The sequence below is a fragment of the Hylobates moloch genome, unplaced genomic scaffold (genome assembly GCF_009828535.3).
Source record: "Hylobates moloch isolate HMO894 unplaced genomic scaffold, HMol_V3 SCAFFOLD_10, whole genome shotgun sequence".
NCBI classification, from domain to species: Eukaryota; Metazoa; Chordata; class Mammalia; order Primates; family Hylobatidae; genus Hylobates; species Hylobates moloch.
The window spans coordinates 106,577,922-106,598,201 of record NW_026652285.1 but is presented as its reverse complement, the minus strand read 5'-3'; the positions used below and the strand labels follow the sequence as shown (position 1 = coordinate 106,598,201).

At 62.2% G+C, this 20,280-nt stretch overlaps 1 protein-coding gene across 3 annotated transcripts in view; it reads right to left on the bottom strand.

Annotated features, from left to right (window-relative positions):
* Positions 1-20,280, bottom strand: part of RXRA (retinoid X receptor alpha) — a 112,559-nt gene that overhangs the window by 22,484 nt on the left and 69,795 nt on the right. For all 3 annotated transcript variants that reach the window (XM_032165590.2, XM_032165591.2, XM_032165594.2), the window contains exons 2-4: positions 14,769-15,019; positions 8,370-8,520; positions 7,552-7,731 (exon numbers count right to left, since the gene is read on the bottom strand). In XM_032165590.2, coding sequence (XP_032021481.1) covers positions 7,552-7,731; positions 8,370-8,520; positions 14,769-15,019 — 582 coding nt within the window. The remainder of the gene's footprint in view (positions 1-7,551; positions 7,732-8,369; positions 8,521-14,768; positions 15,020-20,280) is intronic.

Genomic DNA, 20,280 nt, shown 5'->3' with positions numbered 1-20,280 from the left:
GACACCTGGGCAAGCAGGAAACCGTGCACCTGCAGACCCCACGCCTCTCCCAAGGACACTGGGCCCTGCCAGAAATGGAGGGCAGGCGCCCAGCCCCACCCTGGCCATACAGAGACGGCCCACCCAGCTCCACCGACCATGCCCCAAGCAGGGCACCGAGATGCCTTTCAATCTGCCCCAGGAAGCAGCCACTCAGGGGAAACCAGAGGCTCAGCATTAAGACAAAATAGAGCGATGCTTGCAGGCAGCAGGATCTGCATCAGGCATGGGCTCCGGTCAGCTGACTCTCATCAACCCTGGGGGTGGGCGCTCAGCGAAGGGGCCTGAGGCATGAGCCCGGGCTGCCCAGGCGCATGAGGCTCCCCCTTCCCCCCGCTTCCCTCCACCTGGATTTGCCTTCCTCGACTGTCCGCTTTGAACACTGAGGAAGCCACCTCAGCCCCTCTGTCATCTGCGGATCCCAAGTGCCGGGGGGGCAGGCTAGGACCCAGATGGAATTTGGACAGAAGCGTCCACTTGGCTTATGGGCGGTTCCCCCGAGACACGTCCCCTTCCCTGAAAGTCCTGAGCTGGGGCTCTGGTCCCCAACCCCACCACCTCCTTCTTCTGTTCCATCCACCAGCAACAACACTGCCCCACGGGGCGGGCACTCGCATTACCCCATTGTACCAGTGAGAAAACTACGGCTGAGAGAGAAAATGAGTGGTCCAAGTGAGTAAACCGCAGAGCCAGAAAAGCAACAGGGACCGTGGGGTCCTGCGGCCACCTCTGTCCAGCACAGCTCCACGCCCCTACTCCAGTCAAGGCCTCTCCACTCTCGCCCTGGAAATGCCCCTCCCGCCGTATCTCCTCCGAGCTCAGACACGGACCTGGGGCCAGTTCCTCCCTCCCTTGTGCCCTCCTGCCAGTGTGCTGGGCTGGGTAGTCCCTGACCCAGGCCCCTTCTCCTCCTGGTCTGAGGCCTAGGATGGTGCCCTCCTAAGGGCCCAAGGGCATGGCCTGGCGGAGGGGTTCCTGGAGGTGCCACCTCTCTGGGCCTGTGGCGCGGCTCATCCCAGCCCCTCCAGGATGTCTCGATGGTGGGCGGAACACCTGGGGTACTCGCAGGCACCAGCCACCCATGGACTGACCATGTCCCATCCCACCCTCCCATCCTCTAGCTTCCAGATGGGTTTGGCAAATGGTGGGAGAACGTATCTGCGCCTCTGGCGCCCTCCCTGCCCCTACCCACCATGGTGTCAGCCGCCACTTTCTCCTGAAGCTACAGCTCCCACTGAGCAGCCGTCTCAGAGCTCTGCAAGCCTCTCCCTTCACACCCCCAGGCTCCCAGGCCCCCAGGCCCAGGGTCCCCAGCCCTGCCTGGTTCCCTTCATGCCAGCCACAGCTCTGTAACAGCCCCACGTGGATGCCTCTCAGCCACCCCATGTCAACACTTTCCTGCATGGCCCCCTGGCTTGAGCGAGGGACTTCCGCCCACACAGGGAGACTCAGGCCGGGAGGCCCATCCCCAGCTTCAGGATACACAAACCAGGCCGAGGAGCCAGCCATGGACCCCGCAGTCGGCATGTACAGGCCTGGCCCTACTAGAAACCTGATGGTGGCTGGGGATAGGATGGGGAGCAGGGCTGGTGGGCAAATGTCAAGGGTCTGGCAGGGGCTGCAGAAGGCTCCGGTCAGCCCCCACCTGGGACTTCCATGAGCCCTCCAGAGGGCGTCGCTCATCCGGGGCGGGGTCACTACTGACACAACCCTCTGTACAGGGTCCTGAGCCTATAGAGCTGACCCCACCCACGCTGAGCAGCCCTCGGGGCAGGAAGCACCCGCACAGGCAGATCTCAGGTAGCATCTGAGCTGAGGGGTACTGGCACCTCCACTGGCCCAGGTCCCTGAGACCCTAAGGATGGGCAGCAAGGGCAGAATTCTAAAGTCTCAGTGCCAAGACATAGCTGGCACTGCTGTCTTCCCAGTGGGGAAGCTGAGGCTCTGAAAGCCGAAGGTGCAGGGCTGAGCGCTTAAGACAGTGAGCAGCCTAAAGCTGCAGGTCCTGGGATCCGACAACCCCAGCCCCACGGAGCCTGCTAGCCTGCCACAGCCCAAGCAGCCGTGTGGCCCCGGCCAAGTCCCCTGACCTCTCTGCCTCAGCTCCCTCATCTGTAAGATGAAAATGACAGCACCCACCCCCAGGATGGCTCCAAGAGGAAGCACCAGCACATGGGGGGCCTGGAGGTGCTCAGAGCTGTCACCGGAGCCTCCCACCCCACGTGCCAGCCCGGCCCAGTGCCAGGGATATTCTCCTGCTCAGAGGTAGCCCCAGGGCACGGGGAGCCCCAGAAAAGGGTGGCCCTGAGCGAGAGGCCTTGCTGCCAGTTCTCCCCAGGTGCCTGGAGCTGGGCTCCTTGGCACCTGCCTCCTCTGCCAGGGCAGCCGAGAATTAATTAGCGAGTGTTTTGTGAAGCACTTTGAAGCTGTGAAGGGCCTGGCAGCTCTGCCCAGCATCATTATAAATATGATCGCTTTATTTATAGGCTGGGGGGCAGGAGGGGCCGGGATTTATGCTTTGCCAGCACAATCACCTTCTAGACGAAGTCTTGCTTGACTCATGTTCCGCTGGCGCCGGAGGCCGGGCGGGAGGCGTCTGTAAACACAGAGCCTCTTTACCCTCCAGCCCAGAGCGCGGCGGCTGCAGGAGGCGGAGTGGAGGCACGGAGGAGGCTGCTCGGAGGTGGAGGAGGCTCACACGCCGCGGCCCAGTCCTCCCAGGAAGACCTGAGACTCCTGCCCAGGCAGACCCTCCCCGGCACTACTGGGATCCCGGGCCCCAGAGACAAGCTGGCCTAGGACTCCGGGTGCAGCAGCCCCTCAGAAGCAAGGGACATCTCTGACCTGCCACAGCCCCTCAGAGTCAAGCAGGAGGGAGGGGGTCTGGGGAAGGGCAGACAGCTCCAAGGCAGGCATGTCGGAGCCCAAGGGCGTCCCCAGCCCCACTGGCTCCTCTGGCTTGAGTAGCAGCAATGGCTGAGTCCTTCCTCCGTCCCTTGTGCGGCCCAGGGCTGGGCCCCAGACAGGCAGGACTGAACTCCACCAAACCATTCTGGCCTCCTCTAAAGAGTGGGGAGACAGAGACCCAGAGAGCAGCGCCAGAGGCCACACAGCAAGCTAGTGTCTCCAAAGGGAGTGGTTTACCTTCCCTCCAGGGCTTCAACCTAGAGCAAGGCATCAGAACACGAGAACCATGCACACACACGTGCACACAAACCATGCACACACACACACACACACAGACATACCACACCACACATACCACACCACACATACAACCACATACACAACACACACCCATACACCACACAGACACACCACACCCACACCCACACGTGACCACTGCTCTCCAACCCCACCACCAGCCACGCGCAGCGCTCTCATCCACCCCCAAGCTCGCAGGGGTCTTCCTGATGCCCCCAGCCCATCACAGATGAGGAACCTGCAGACTGGGCGAAGCAAGGTCACTTGCCCAGTGTCACAGGCCAGAAGGCAAGAGGGCCACACTTGAGCCCAGCCAGGGCTCCCTTCCCACAGCAAAGACCTGTGGGGTCAGCCACATCCCTGCAGTGCATGCACACGCACACACATGTGCACACATAGGTGCACACATGCCAGACACTGCTGTTTCCACACCCAGTCCTTCAGAGCTGGAGGGTGGGCACAGGAAGCAAAGGCAGGCAGGAAGGAAACGGGGAGCAGCCTTCCTGAGGGAGGAGGAGGAAGCAGAATGGGGGACAGCCACTGCCCCCTCTAGACCAATGTCTCCCCCCACCACCACCCTGGGTGAAAGCTAGGTCTTTTCCATCAGACTGGGAGCCCCCAAGGGTGAGGCCTGTCTTCCCCATCAGAGCACGTGTCCCTGCGGGACCCCCAAGCCCTGCCACCCCCAGCTTCAGCAAACAGGCCCAGGCTCAGCTTGGCAGAGGGCCAACACCCACCACTGCACGTTCCCCCCACCTCTGCCTACCCCTGGTCCTGGGAATGCTGCGGAACAAGTCCCTCCTGGTGGCTGCCTGCGCGTGCAGGCCCCATTGCCCAACCTGAGATGCTATCAGCCTGTGGTATCCTGCTGCATAGGGGTGGGAACCCATCTGCCCCAGAGCCAGAGTGCGCCCTTGCCGGGGGCAGAGTCACTGCATGGGGGCACCTGAGCCATCCTGCCTTCAGCCAGCCCTGGGACCAACCCCAGGCGACTCCCTCACAGCACTGCACTGGGATGCGACGCCTCAGCTCCAGCCTCAGTTTCCAGGGGTCTGATCACAAACCGGGCAGAGGGCCACGTGGCATCAAGGCCAGCGGGCGGAGCTGCCCGCCAGGGGCCTGACACTTAGGAGGGCTCAGACCCCAGAGCCGACAGCTCCCATCCTGCATGGTCTGGGCCACAGGCACCTAGCGTTGGCCAACTTGGCCCCATAGCTTTCTCCAGGGCTGCTGCAATGCCTCACCCAGGCAGCCAACAGCACTGCCCTCCGCTGTCAGGGGGCCTTCCTCGCAGTGGTTTGCCCCAAGAGGAGAGAGGGAGGTGCTCTGCATTTCAGGACCTATCTGGAGCCAAGGGGTCTTGCCCAGCACCCAGACGCAGGCAGGGGAGGAGGGTGCCTGCCAAGCCCTCCCAGCCACTGTTCCCGCGGAGGGTCCCTGCAGGGCAAGTGCCTAGGCTGCACCAGGGGCCCCGTTACTGCCCAAGAGTGAGGAGCTCCACAGGCCTGGCTGTGCAGCCCACACAGCCAGGGTGGGGGAGGCAAGAGACTCCCCCTGCGCACAAGGAGAGGCACTGGCAGCAGGGCACATTTGGCACGGGGGCCTCACCGCCTCCTCGCTGCCCACGCAGAGGCGCCCTCCATGCCGAGGCTGAGTTCTGCAGCTGTGTTTGGGGCGAGAGCACTCGGCAGCATTCTGACTGCAAGTTCACGCCTCAGAATCCTGCTGGAGGCAAAGGGGAGGGAGTCCCTTGACAGCAGCAGCAGTTTCTCTCACGGCCCTAAGTCCGGTCTCCCGGGCTGTGCACTGCCAAGAGGAAGGACCGGAAGCAGGAAGGACCCGCAAGAAACGGGGTCCACGCCTGGTGCTGGCCCTTAGACCTCCCCACGGCTCGCCTCTCTGCAACCCATTTCTCTGTCTCACAGGTATGGGACGAGTGAGACCATGCGTGGGGATCAGGAAGGGGGTGTCCAGGGTGGTCCCCCACATGGGCTGCTCCTAATAGGACCCAGTCACCGATGGGCACCAGGGGAGGGGTCTGACCAGGTGACTCCAGGTCCCCCCAGCCCCAACACTGCACGGTTCCACTGTGATGGGATGGGGTGTCGTCCCCAGGCTTTGGGGGGCCCAGGCAGCTGGAGTCTGATGACCGCAGGCACATGGATCATTGGGCTGCAGGGCCTTAGGAAGGAGTCAGTGCAGCCTGGAGGGTCCAGGACGGGGCTCAGGCTATCACCGAATTCCGAGGGCCAGGTGTGATGACAGCCTCAGACTTCACGGACACTGCTCCCTGCAGCCAGGCGTGTGGTGCCGACACCTTTTCATTCCTCAGGCGTCAACGGCCCTCCTGCCTGCCTGCGTCTCACCGGGTGCCCGAGGCAGGGTCAGGTGCCTCCTCTGGGCTCCCACAGTGCCTGAGCTTCCCCTAAGCCTGCACTGGCTGCAGCCTGGGGCCCCCCTGGTTATCTGATGATCACTTTCAAAGGACAGCGAGCTCACTGCTGTAGGCCCAGGCCGGGCATCAGCCATGCACAGCGCTCCCATCCGCCCCCAAGCTTGCAGGGGTCTTCCTGAAGCCCCCAGCATCTGAGAGTGGTCTCGGCTAAACCAAGCTCTCTGTGCTGTGGCATCCTCCTCGCGGAGACTGCCAGGCTCAGGCTGCACACGAGGCCATCCCCCCCGGCTCCGGCCACACCTCGGGCCTCCACCCCAGAACAGGCAGTCTCCACGCCTGGGCACAGGGGCCCCGGCCACTGCCTACCATGCCTGCCCCTGTCCCAGTTTCCATCTTCCAGGGACAAAGCTGCACTTGCCACCACAGCAAGCCTCCCTGCCCACACCAGGCACCCAGAAGAACCGGACTGGGCCCACACCTCTCCAGGCTGGGCACACACCTCTCCGGGCTGGGCACACACCTCTCCAGGCTGGGCACACACCTCTCCAGGCTGGGTCCACACCTCTCCAGGCTGGGCACACACCTCTCTGGGCTGGGCACATGCTCCTCTGCCCTCTGGTGAAAGCAACAAGGTCTGGATGGGAGCCAGAGCCCAGCATGTGACCCTGAGCAAGGCTTGAACCCTCTGGCCTCAGTTTCCCAACCTGCACAGCAAAGGGTGGGCCTGAGCAAACGCCAGCACTCCGTGAAACATGCATCCCCATCAGAAAGGCCTGACTGGCAACACTGGGCATGGCCACACCAGCTCTGGAAGGCAGCTCTGCTATGCGGGCACAAGGACCCCACACCAGCCCGTACGCCACACTCAGCCTCGCGGCCCAAGGAGGACACCCTCCAGGAGCACGGAGCCTGGCAGAGGCTCTGATTTCTCAACAGGACCATTAAGGCTGAGAAGACACACACAAGAGAGATGATGAAATGAAACTGCAGCACCAAGGCCACCACTCAGGACATCCCTGACGGTGAGACAGTGGCTTGGGTCCTGCTTGGGGACCCCACCAGGGACTGGTGGGGAGGAAGTAAGACACACCAGCCACACAGGTGTGGGGCCTCAGGAGCAGCACGGCAGAGGACAGAGGAAGGGTGTCCTGCAGAGCTGCGGGGACGGGGACAGACCAGCAGATCTTCACCCCAGACAGCACCTCCCACCCCCACAAGGCCCAGGGCATGGGACCCGATGGGAGGAATTGAGGCACACCCCCAAACGTGTGTGCAAACCATGACCCAGGGACCCACTCGGAGGCCAGGAATCGCCCTACCTGAGAGGGAAAGGGGATGTGACAGATGGGGAAACTGAGGACCACAGGCAGCCGGGACTGGGAAGTCACAGTGCCTCTGGGGCCCGGGACTCCAACCCAGGTCTGGCTGGATGACTTGACAATTTCGGTGACATCGGGGGAGGGACCTTCCCTACAAACTGCCCAACACAGATTTGTTAATAAGAAGGGCACAAAAATGCAAGGAAAGGAGGAACTGCTCCAAGAGACTAGGGGCCATCCAGCGGCCCTGCAGGGGTGCAGCAGAGTTGGCCTTGGGAGGAAGCTGGCCCGGGACCACCTCTGGCATCCAACAGCTCAGAAGATGCCCCCGCTTCACTTCTCCAACCTAAGCTGTGCCACCTGAGGGTCTCCTGGACCATCCCCTCGCCAGACAGCCAACGCCAGCCAGAACATGCTGCCCAGGACGCACGTGCACCCACGCTCCGGACCCCGCCCCCACTCCTGCCTTGGCCTTGCCATGCTTCTGTCTGGGCCACTCACTCCCTGTTGTCCATCTTGGGCGTCCACGCACAAGACCGGGCCCCACTGTTTGTCCAACACCTGCCCGCGCCTCCACCCGACGCCGTGGCCTACCTTCCCGCTTCATGCCCATGGCCAGGCACTTCTGGTAGCGGCAGTACTGGCACCGGTTCCGCTGCCGCTTGTCAATCAGGCAGTCCTTGTTATCGCGGCAGGTGTAGGTCAGGTCCTTGCGCACCGTCCGCTTGAAGAAGCCCTTGCACCCCTCGCAGCTGTACACCCCGTAATGCTTGCCTGCGGGACAGGGCAGAGCAGGGCTGGGGAGTAGCCACTGCACCGGCAGGGAGCCCACCCTGCATCCGACGCCGCCACTGCCAGCTGGCGGGCCAGGCCTCAGGAAGGGACCTGCTGGTCTCCAGACCCCTGCCTGGGCTCAGACTGGGCCCCAGCCTCGCTCTCTCTGCTCCTCCGAGGACAGCTTGGGAGTGGCGCAGGGACAAATCCCAGCCCACCAGGGACCAGGACCCCAGGCAAGTCACCTGCTCTGTGTCTGCACTGTGCAGCCCATTCTTCCCTCTCAGGCTGTTGGGGGTCAGTGGCACAACACAGGCCCCTTGCCCAGACCCAGCCAAGGGAGGAGGTGCAGCACGGGCTGCCCCCATGCTGACCTTGCCATCAGCAGCCACCTCCTCTCCGGAAGCCTCAGGCTGCCCTGTGCCCCACCCCACCCAACACTCACTGTCCCACAGATGTGAGAAACCTGGAATGGCCTCGTGGAGCCCCGGGAGTGGGCCATGCCCAGGCACCTGCCCCCCTGCACCCTGGCCTTGGGTCCTGCTTGGCCCACAGGAGGGTGATTTGGGGAGACCTCCAGACCCTGCAGTGGCCTGACAACCTGTCCCACCGGCCCCTGGCCCCCACGGCAACAGTACCTGAGGAGCGGTCCCCGCAGATGGCGCAGATGTGCTTAGTAAAGGAAGCCATGTTTCCTGAGGGGTGGGCGGGGACCTTGAGGACGCCATTGAGGCCCAGGGGGGGCTTGATGTCCTCGCTGCTGCTGACGGGGTTCATGGGTGAGCTGAGCTGGGGGGGCAACCACAGCAGTCAGCGGGGTGCACACCAGGTTTGTCCCTATGTCCCCCACAGCCCTGCAGCAAGGATGGTGCAGCTGTACCCCCAACTTCACACACAGACACCGAGGCTAGAGAGAGCCATGCCCCCCACCCGCCGCTCCAGAGCAGCGGGGCCACTGTGCTCGCTCAGCAAGGCCAGCAGAGGCTGTGGCAACCTCAGGACTCACCCACAGCAGACCCCAGGCCTCTGTGGAAAAGGACCCTCGGCACCCCCCCAACACATGGGCGGTCCCTGCTTGCACCCCCTGCCCACTGCCCACCTAAATGAGAGCTGCCTCTCATTACTGAGCCCCTGGCAGTGCCCAGCCCTGCTGGGTGCCCCCAGACACTCCATGAGGCAGGCACTCGGGGGGCTCCCAACCCACAGACGAGGATGCCGAGGCCCAGTCCCCAGGACGGAGGAGGGCTGGGGACCCCCCCAGAACCACACATACACCCCACAACACCGCAGGGCAGGGGCCCTGGTCACGTGACACAGGAGAGGGGAGTGGACACCCCCGGGCATCGGGTGGCGTGACACCACTGGCCTCTCCGCACACCCCTCCGCCCCACCCGCCGGCCCGCATGCTGCCGCCCGGGCAAGCGTGGGAAACTCACCCGGTCACCCTGGCAACAGCTGCAGCGTGCAGTGACACAGCAGTTTTGGTTCCGCTGCCTCCACCCAGCTCTGCAGTCAGCGCAGAGGACCCACAGGCACTTCCCGCTGCATCCTGCCAGCCAGCCCGGCTGCGCAGGGCGGTAAGCGCTTGGCCAGGCAGCCCCCAGCCTCCACTTCTGCAAACCCCTACCGCCGCTTGTGCGCAGGAAGCTCCCCTCCTTCCTTCCTCGGCCTCCAAATCCCATCCCCCCTTCTCACGGGACAGGAAGAGTTTGAGGCTCAATGCAAGCAAAGCAGAAACCACCGCAAAGCCTCCTTTCACAGGGGCCTCGGTGCCTGGAATGAGTCTTCCAGCCCCAGCTTGTTCTGGCTTCTAGGTTCTTGCTTGGTCTGCCCAGGTGGGCTGTGAGGCTTTACGAGGATGCTTGGTCCCTGCAGGACTCAGATGGGCTGCAAGAGGCCAGGAGGTCCCCCCGTGACAACTCAGCACAGTGGGGGTGCCATGAAGCTCCCACAGGAGAACCGGGTGGCCACTGTGTGACTCGCCAAATGCCCAGTGTTCATGTCCACAGGCACCAGGTGTGCTTCTCAGAGAAGGGAGGGAACTGAAGGGGCAAGAGAAAGCCCCAGATGTCTGCTGAGGGGCGCAGTGCCTGGGCTTTGCACCCACACTTGACACTCCCTGCATGGGAAACCCTGGGGGTTCCAGATGCAGAGGCTGCGGCTCAGGGAGGTCAGGGGCTGGCCAAGGTCACACATGATCCCCCACGCTGCAGAAGGCGAAAGTGAAGCCCCTGGAGGGACACAGCTCGTCCAAACTAAGTGCCCAGCTCGCCCTGCCCCATGCTGGGCTCCGGGAGGCACCAGGGGACAAGGCCCTGCCCAGCCCTCCAGGGCTCACTGGTCTAGTCGCTGTCTCGCTTGGAGGCACTGGAGGCCCCAGAGGCAGATCCCAGGCTCCGGATTCTGCCTGCCTCCTACGTTCTCATGTGACATTAGGAAAATTATTTAATCACTGTGAGCCTGAGTTTCCTCATCTGCAAAACTGGAACAATGTCATGTCAGTGCCTGCTTCTTTTCTTTTTTTTTTTTTTTTTCTTTTTTTTTTCCCAAAACAGGGTCTCACTCTGTTGCCCAGGCTGGAGTACAGTGGCACAATCATAGTCACTGCAGCCTCAAACTTCCAGGCCCAATTGATCCTCCTGCTTCAGCCTCCTGAGTAGCTGGGATTACAAGTGCATGCCACTGCACTCAGCTATTTTTTTTTTTTTTGTAGTGGGGGGGTCTCAACTATGTTGCCCAGGCTTGTCTCCAACTCCTAGGCTCAAGCAATCCTCCCGCCTCGGCCTCCCAAAGTGCTGGGATTACAGGCGTTGAGCCACCGCGCCCAGCCAGTGCCTCTGAGAGCTGATGTGAGTGTAACTGAGTCGCTCCACGTGCCAGGGCTCAGAGAAGAGCTCGCAGATAACTCACTGTCTTACAGGGAGGCCGGCGGCTGCAGTGACCACTCAAGCCTCCTGGAGGAGATGGGCCAGGGCCTGGGAGGAAGAAAGGGGTGTCCCAGGCAGAGGGGCCCCCAAGCCAGTGTTGAGAGGTGGGGAAGCAAAAGGCTTGTTTGAAGAAAGGAAAGAAGTAGGTACAGACAGGGCGGGGATCAGGTCACAGCAGAGGCAGCAAAGGCATCCACAAGCAGGAAGTGTCGGGCACCCTCGCTTTACACCCTAGCACTGGGGAGGCACCAAGGCGTGTGAGCAGGAGGCCCTTGGGCCAGAGGCTGGGGGAGCACAGGCCATGACTCTGCAGGTCCAGGATGCTCGGAAGCACAAAGGAAAGGAACTCACACACTTCCTCTTTCTAGGCTGTCCCAAACCACCTCGGGTGGGTAGGGATCCACCTGCTGCCTCCCAGCCCCCGACGTGCAGTCCCTTGGGCCTAGCACCTGCCCTGGGTAAACTGAGGGAACACCAGAGCAGCCCTAGCCAGGAAAGGGACTCCAGGCAGGACGGAATGGCAGGCGTCACCATCCCTCTCAGTGTTAGGGCCAAGCCAGCTACTGTGCTGAACTCAGGGTGCGTCCCTGGCTCCCCCAGACCTCAGTGAGATCAGAGGCTCTGGTTAGCCCATTGAGCCCAGGGCCCGGTGAGCCTCTGCACATCTGAGAAGAGTGGAGCCCAGGCTGAGGTGCCCATCCTGGCTGCAGGCCCTGGGGCCACCCACCTTGCTTCTCTGGACTCACCTGGAGGACGGTCCAGACTGCAGAAGCGAGGCTGTGCCAGGACAGAGAGGCCAGGAGGGCATTCTTCCGCCCTTCCAGCCCCAGGCTGCTGGGCCTCAGGTTGGCTCACAGCCCCTGGAGCACAGTACAGGGCCGCCCCTGGGGTCTGCCTTGCTCTGTCCCTCCCCCAGTGGGCTCCACACTCCTCCCACACTCCCTGCTCCAGCTCCCGGGAGAGCCAGGCTGCCATTGTTGCTTTGCCGGAGCCTCAGGACTCCATGCGTGGCCAGGGTGGGGGCCATCCCATTTCCCCTTTCAGATCCTTGGCACTTATTTCAGTTCCCGCCACCTCGATGCCCCACCCAGGTCTCCTGCCCCTCTCTTGGCTCTCTCCTCACACTCACCACACCCTTCCTTCCTGAGCCCCTGAAGGGTCTCTCCACCAGCCCCGACTTGGGAAAGGCCCACTCTGCGCCAGGAGCGGGCCCCTGGGCCTTGCTGGGCCTCATCTGTCCATCAAGGCAGGAGCAAACCAGCTCCTCTGCACACTCCCCTCCGACCTCAGTCCCTGGCAGGTGGGTGCCAGTGCTGCCCTGCTTCCGACTCCGTGAAGCCCGCTCAGCCTCGCATCTACACTCCCTGTGCACACATCACAGCCTCACAGGCCCTGGACAGGCCCTCCCGCCAGGAGGCTTTGCTGGAGCTCAGAGGCCTTGACACCAAGTCCAGCTCCACGCCGGGCACTCCGAAGTGCTCTGTGTGGAAGCTGGCGCCAACTCCCTCCATCAATACCTGCAACATGCCCAGGTGAGCCGCTGCAGCCAGGAAGGCTCTGGGACACTGTGGGGAATGTACCCCGGGCCTGCTCTGGAGGTACAGCCTCCAGACCAGGGAAGAGATTTGGGACAGCTCGGGGGCCAGGCAGCTGCGGTCTGGCCTGGGTCTACCCAAGTCCACCAGACTCCTATTCCCCCGCCAGGAGGGGTCAAGTGGCCTGGACGCGGCCACATGGAAGGCCCTTCCCGGCCATGGTCTTGCTCAGGCAGAAGGCAGCACTTGGCAGGGTGCCCGGCCCTCCGCGGCAGGAGCAGAAGTCAGAGAATCTCTCTGGCTCCAGCAACTCTGACTTTGTGGTTGTGGTTTTGGGGCTAGGAGTGGGGGCCTATCCCTCCCGAAACCCTGCTCACACTCCCATGAGTGTGAGGAACCCCAGGGTTCCAAGACAAACTGCTGAGGCCTCGAAGCTGGACTCAACCCCCAGGGAAGGAGCTATGGGTTCTGGGGAACCAGGGCCAAGTCAAGCATGGGCCTCAGACCACGGCAAACTAACTGCGGGTGAGACCCACAGCCCAACGGCAGACCGACGCCAACAGCGGCCAGGCAGGGAACGTCTGGGGCAACCCCCATCTGCTCCTCACCCACACCCACCCCAGGGCCCTCGCCAGTGTCAAGGGGACCTGCACCACTCACTCCCAAGCAACTTGGCTTCAACAAGTCCTTACTTTGTGCCAGGAGCCTGGCTGCACAGGAAGCGACAGAGAATAGCCCAGAAGCAGCCCTGAAAAGCCTCCTCCCCTAGTGCTGCCCATCCCCTCCCCGAGAAGGGCTCAACAGTGCCGAGGACACCAGGCACCCCTGAGGATTCTGGGAGCACCACTGCCACCCGCAGGGGGTAACCTACTGTGCACTAGACCCCTGGGTGTCCAGGGCAGGCGGCAGACCTGGGAGGATCCAGCAAGGGGCCATCCTGGGGCCCTGGGACCCAGCAGGTGCCAGCCAGTGAGCCAAGGGATAGGCGGAAGCCGAGTCTTCATCACCCTCTCGCCACAGGGCACCGTGCCACCAGCAAGAGCAGGGGCAGGGCTGCTGTGCTAAAAATAACACGACCAGGCCTCCCTCGTGCCAGCACCTTGGGCCTGCTGCCTGCTTTTGGAAGGCCAGGTGATGTGAGGGGGACACGGAGCAGAGGCCCCAGTTCTTCTGCACACATCCCCCAGAGCAGAGGGGCTTTGATGGGGTTGGCCCAGAAAGCCAGCAAGATTCTCCAGGGAAAAGGAGCTCGGGAGGTCAAGGCCAGCTCTAAACAGGCCCAGGTGGATGGGCAGTAGGCCGGCTCCAGACCCCAGCCACAGCCCAGTCCTAGGTCAGGAGCAGTCCTGGGCTACCCGGGAGATGGCATGGGGGCTTGGGACTAGGTGTCCACCTGCTGCCTCCTGGCCCCCTCACGTGCAATCCCTTGGGCCTACTGCCTTCCCTAGGTAAACTGAGGCAGAGCAGCAGGGGGCTTGGGAGTCCACAGGACACATCTGGCGCTGTCAGCTGTGTGTGCGCAGAGGAGCTGCTAGGGCGAGTCCCAACCTGGTGGGCTGTCCTGAGATGGCACCAAAACTCTGCCATGGAGCCTTCAGCTACTAGGGACAAAGGGCGAAATCCAAACACAGAAATTCAGAGCGGAAGGAGCACCCTTGCTCACCTGGGGAGCCCCTGCAGAGGGAGGGCCTAGTGAGAGTCTGGGAGGTTCCGGCCAGCCAAGTGGAAATCTGCAAGCAACCACCGGGAACCAGGGGAGGAGGCCCAGCCTCGCCCTCCACCCTCACAGACCGCACACCCCAGGGCTGGGGACAGCTCCACGAGACACACTCGGGGTGTCTTCTCCAAGGAAGAAGGGGAGCATGGACCAGGTCCCCAAGTTCCCCATGACAAGATCTGGACTGTGCCAGGCTCTGCCAGGCACCAGCCCTTCCTGATCCAGAAACAGCCCAAAGGGCCAGGCTGAGCTGGAGAAGCGATTGAGCAAACCTCAACAGTGGAAAAGGTCCCCATACCCCACAGACGGCCAGGCGCCCACAGAGCCATGGGGGAGCCGAGACCACAGAGCACCGCTGCCACACCCAGCCACCGCAGGTCCCAGGGCCGGCATCCCTGAGAGGGGACGCGGGTGCCCTGAACCCGAACACGCCTTCCCTGGGGACCCTTTGGCCTGGGTGTGAGCAGAGACTTCAGGCGATGACCCAGGCTGTGTGGCCACAGGCTTTTGGGGAAGCAGGCTTAGGCCTGAGGGAGACCACAGCCTCTCTCTGCTGAGCCCCCCAGTCATGGGAACAGGGAGTCCCGAGCCCTCCTGCACAGGAAGGGGCCACGTGGGCAGATAACCAGCTGCAAGGCACCTCAGCTGATGATCCAGGGGCCCAGGCTCAGCAGTCAGCCCGACCTGGGCTCAAACTCCCGCGGCATGCTGCCCCCGAGGCTCTGCATACTCTACGTCAAGCGGGGAGACCACAGCACCTACCTCCCAGAGGCCTCACGATGAGGCGGTTGTCCTGCAGTTGAAGCCACAGCCCCACCCCCAGGCCCACCCCTCCCCTTTCCCCAGCCCCGCACTCACCTGGGGGCTGCCAGTGCTGAAGCCCAGGGTGGGGGTGGTGGGCACCGACATGGAGTGGGGGCCCATGGGGGAGCTGATGACCGAGAAAGGCGGGCCCATGCCGTTGATGGGGGAGCTCAGGGTGCTGATGGGAGAGTGCAGCTGCCCCGGGGAGCCGATGCCAGGCCCCAGGGACGGGTGCAGCGAGGGGGCAGCCATGGAGCCTCGCCCCGTCGGGGAGGTGAGGGACGAGTTCACCTGGGTGGAGAAATCTGCAAGACAAAAAGCCGCAGGAGAGTGGTCAGCGCAGGTGACGCCGGGCCCCACCAAATGCCTGCTCCCCCCAGCTACAGACGCACCCGCAGGAAGACCCCGGCACCCTCAAGGTGGCCCCATGGGTCTCAACAGCTCTCTGACGCAAATTCACACTCACTAGGGGCCAGGTGTGCCCGGAGCTCCCCTCCAAGGCACTGTTCTGCGCCTGACCCCGGCTTGAGGCTGGGCCTGCGGCAGACTCAGGAAGAACCCGCTGTGAGTGAGCCCCAGGATGCTCGCCTGGGTCGCTCCAACCCTCAGCACTCCAGGCCCGTCCACCCGGGAAAGCAGTCGGAGGAGTGGCTGGTGGCCGGGACTAGTCAGCCCCTCTGCCCATCTCCACAGGGACTCAAGGTGAAGGTCTGGGAATAATCATGAAAGGCATAAAGGCTGGTGTCTCCGAGCACCTGCCATGTACCAGGACCTGGTCAGTTCTGAGCGTGGGTGAATTCGTGGATTTGGGGGGTCTGCAGTGAGCACTGTGATTCTCCCATTTTACAGATGCGGGAAGCCAGGCCCTGAGTACTCAGAGCCGCCTGTGGCCAAGCCAGGACTGGCAGCACCTGCTGACCCATTGCCATGTCTGTGGCTCTAACCAGCAGGCCACACTGCCTGGACCTGCTCAGGTGCCACAGCAGTGGTCGCCCGGGCACCGGACGCTCAGGCCCCTGGCTCCATGCTCTGAGGTCTGTTTGAGGGGACCAGAGGGGTAGAATGGGGCATTTCCCATGTGGGCAGTGGGCTGGACGCTGCTGGGTGGCTTTGTGCCAGGCCTGGGTGTGTGCCAGGAGCAAGAGGGCAGCCCACAGAGGCCACAGGATAGGCTGGGACCTCCCACACTCCCGCCTTTGAAATCAGAGATTTCAAAGCCCCAACCACGCTTCAGGAGGCGCCCCCCCGCCCCGCACCCTGGAGGCTGGCACGGCGGAAGGGAGGCTCCCAGGTGGCGAATCCACTGCCCCATGGGCCTGAGCAGACCACTGGGAAATGTCGGAGCCCACCCAAGGCAGCACAGACGGCAGCACGTGCCGGGAGCTGGAGGCACTGCCTGCCTGCCCCCACCCTGCCCCCAACGGGCTGGGCACACGGGGCAAGCCACTCTCCCTCTCTAGGCCTCAGCCTTCCCATCTGCAGAATGGGCTCTCAGGCCCTCCATGCCTTGACCTGTGGCAATCACAGGCACTTCTGGGGAGTCGAGCAGGACCATGAACACATAGAGTGGCTGTGACTGAGCCCACATGCCCCAGGTCAGGGGACACCCCTGGCTGCACCCCTCCACAGCCCCGGGAAGAGTTCACCTCCCCGAACCTCAGGGCAGCCGTGTCCAGGGCACTGGCTCACTCGCTGGGTGCCAGGCTAGAGTGGGAGGAAGCCCTGGGCCAGGCCTCTCATGGGCATCTGCCTCCTGTGCACCCTGTGTCTCAGGGAGACATGGTATGAGCTTTAGGATGCCACCACCAGTCCTGACCCCGTCCAAAGCCGGCACTTTTCTCATCTCACACAGCTCTGCTGCCCCAAGAAGCTGTCCAAGGCCAGCTCAGAGGCAGCAGAAACACAGAGGCTCTGCCACCCTGTGCCCACCTCTGCTCAGGAGCATTTGCCCATTCCTGTCCAGCAGCCTCAGGCCTGCTCCACATACCCCCCTCTCGCTTCCCCTCCCAGGGAGGAAGGTGCAGAAAGGAAGCCTGGACGCCAGCACTGCCCTGATTCAGCCAGCACTGCCCAGATTCAGCCAGCACTGCAGGGGCCTGGCTGCCACTAGTGCCCCATCGCAGTCGGGGTACAGACCCCACCAGCAAACGAGCCTTGTCTGACCCACTGGAAACCTTCATCATTCACAATATTGGGAATAAGCCATTTTATTGAACTAAGGAATTCCAGAACCAGATGTTGGTGGCACCTACTGGCTAAGACGGGTACTGCAAACCAGCCCTATTAGTCATTAAACTCCTGGGAGGAAGACAGGCAGGACCCACATGTAGATGTCAAACACATGCAGCCCAGAGGTCTCCACATCCAGAATCCCCAGGTGCAGAAGGCCAGGGAGAGAACAGCTAGGGGCTGACAAGAGAAAGCAGGCAAAAAAGAGTGTGTCCAAGACAGACAAACACAAAATCAGGCTGCTCACATGAGTCTATGAAATATCTGCATAACCTGATGTTACTGATTCCTGCAACTCTTAGAGAAGCTACCACCACCAGCCTGTGACAGACAGGGAAACTGAGGCATAGAGAAGGTGTGTGATGAGAACTGCCCCAAAGGCACACTCCCAGAAACCTGCAGCTGCCCCTAGGCCAGGCAACCATGCCCACCAGGGCACTGCGGGGACCCTGGGAATGCCACACGGCTGCCTCATCACAGCCCCACCTCACCCACCTTCAGCTGACCCCTGCTGGAGGAAACCTGAGTCAGCTTCTCCCTTTACCAAGCCTCAGTTTCCTCATCTGTGAAATGCAGACAGGCACACCTACTCAGCAACAAGTTCTGCTCAGTCCCAAATCCACGCAGGCTGAGCCTGGACCAGGGCTGGGCCCTCCTTCTCCAGGTCAATCCAGGGAAGCACTGTGCTGACTTCAAGGCAGAAAGGACAAGAAAGCGCAACTGTGCACAAATCAGCTTTGCAGGCATCTCCACCAGGCAGCCCTGGGAGCACCTGGGAGGAGCCCAGGCCATGCAGGGAGCCCAAACCTCAGCAATGCGTTCAGAAGCTGGGCCTTGGAGTGGCCTGACCTGAGGCCCCAGGCACCCCTGGGAAGGCTGCCCACCTTTCTTCTTGACCTCTGGGAAGAAGATGGGAATTTTAAGGCCATGGGAGAAGTCACTCCTGGATTCTTTCAGCTTCTCCACCCACCCCCTGCTCCAGATGTAATCTGGGAAGACTGGGGAGTCAGGGGGACTCTGAGTTGGAGGAGGGGACTGAAAGGTTTCTGGGACAGCCTTCCAGGCCACCTCAGGAGCTGAATTATTTAAGCCAGCTGCCCCTGGGCCCTGCTCCCAGCCCTTCCTGTTTACACAGACTCCGTCCACAGCAGACACCTTCCCAGAGCCTGGGTGACAATAGGCTGCGTGTGTTTTCTAGAATCCTCTGGAGAGAGATGCTTTTTGGCCAGGAAGAGAATACTAAAAAAGAAGAGGCAAAAAAATGCCTCGACATCCTCTACTCACAGCAAAGGGCCCTGTCCACGTGCGCGCGGGCTCTGTCTCTTCCAGGCCATTTATCTGTCCCCACCCCTGATAAGTGGTGGCTCCCACAGGCATTATTCTTAAAACATCCTACTTTGGGGCCGGGCGGGGTGGCTCACACCTGTAATCCCACCACTTTGGGAGGCTGAGATGGATGGATCACCTGAGGTCAGGAGTTCAAGACCAGCCTGGTCAACATGGCAAAACCCCATCTCTACTAAAAACACAAAAATTAGCTGGGCATGGTGGTGCAGGGTGAGACAGGATAATCGCTTGAACCTGGGAGGCGGAGGTTGCAGTGAGCAGAGATCGTGCCATCACGCACTCCAGCCTAGGCAACGAAAGCGAAACTCTGTCTCAAAAAAAAAAAAATCCTACTTTGGACTTGCAGGAGCACTTGTTACCAGCTGGTCTCCACTGGCTTCTGTGGCCCTCCAGGCTCACCCCCAAACCACAGGGACAGCCTCAGACACAGACAGACCCAACCCAGGAGCCAGCAGACACACAGCCCTCCCCACACAAGGGAGCGGCAGAGGGGCCTGAGTGGCAAAACTGAATGGCAGGATCTGGGAACCTCAGAACCTGAGCCGCACAGGGCCCCACAATCCCAGAGCCTCACACCCCTTACACCCACTGTGCCCACTTAGGGACCACAGGCAATCAGTGTGACTCCGAACCCCAGGCGAGGAGGAGCTCAGGAAGCCCTCAGGGACCTCCAGGGCTAAATGGAAGAGCAGAAAGCAGGCCCTGATCCCGGCAGGGGCAGTGCCCAGCAGCCCTACACGGGCCAAGGCGCCTCACACAGCTACTAGATTTCTATCCAGGAAGACTGCACAGAAGAAGTGGTGGAGTGATTGCTCCCTTGGCACAAAACTGACTCTAAAGTGCAGATACCTGGAGGCCGGGAGCAAAAGCCTTGTACCAGAGATGAATGCCCCGGAATGCCCAGCACTCAGGGCATGCACAGAGCAGCTCCCTGGGCCCCCAAATGGCAGATCCTGAGTGTCGGGGGCTAAGCGGCAGGTTTAGTAACATTGAACTAAGGAACGTTCTTGTCCTGACTGCTGCCCAGTGATGGCACAGCCTGCTCCCCAAGACGGTGAATTCCCACCACAGGTGTATGCAGGCACCACTCAGGACCCCAGGGACACTCACATCCCAGAGGGTCTGCTGGAAGAGGGAAGGGACACCCTGTTGACCAAAGTTCCTGAGCTGCACAGTTCCCTCCAGAACACTCACCAGCACCAGGATGCTTCTGCTGCCTGGACCCCAGAGCAAGAAGCCTGGGGAACCCCCACCAACTCCCTTCCGGCCTCTGCCTGGCAGGCGGGGGAGGCAGAGGTGGTGGCAGGAAATGCCAGTCTGACTGTGGTTGGGGCGGGGGCGAGCCCTCAGGACTCCAGCCCCCTCCTGGGCAGCCAGGGAACCCCCGGCTCTTGGAGAGGGGAACTCAAAGTCCCCACATCCCTTTGGAATCTGCAGGGCCAATCGCGGCAGGGTCTGAGCAGGCCACAGGCTGGGGCCGAGGGATCAGGTCACCTGTCTAGATGAACAACAGAGGACACCCGGACCATCCAATCTGGGGCCCCAGGAAGCCCAGCGGAGGGAAGGACAGCGTTCCAAATGGGGGAGCGTGGGGTAGGGTCCGGTGGGCTCCATGGTGGGGAATCCAGGACGGTGCAGAGGAAGGGCAGAGTGCCTGGGAGGGGGGAGGAGCTCGGCCTGCAGTGAGGAAGCCCACTGGGTCAACCAGCACCCAGATGAGAGCTGGTCCTGAGCCTGCCTGCTCCCGGTCCCTGCAACGTCCCTGCAACCCTGTGCCACCTGCCTGGGGACCCCCCCGGAACTGAAACCCCATTGCGAGCAGCTAGCGGGCCCTCAGAGCTTCCTGGATCACCCACCTCCAGCCCCCACCTCCGGAAGTACTGCTTCCCCTGGCCGCCCAGGGGAGGGAGAAGGGCAGCACGGGTGGGGACTGGGATGAGGACGTGGCAGGGACCACGGCGCGTCAAGGTTTGGGGGAAGCTGAAGGTGG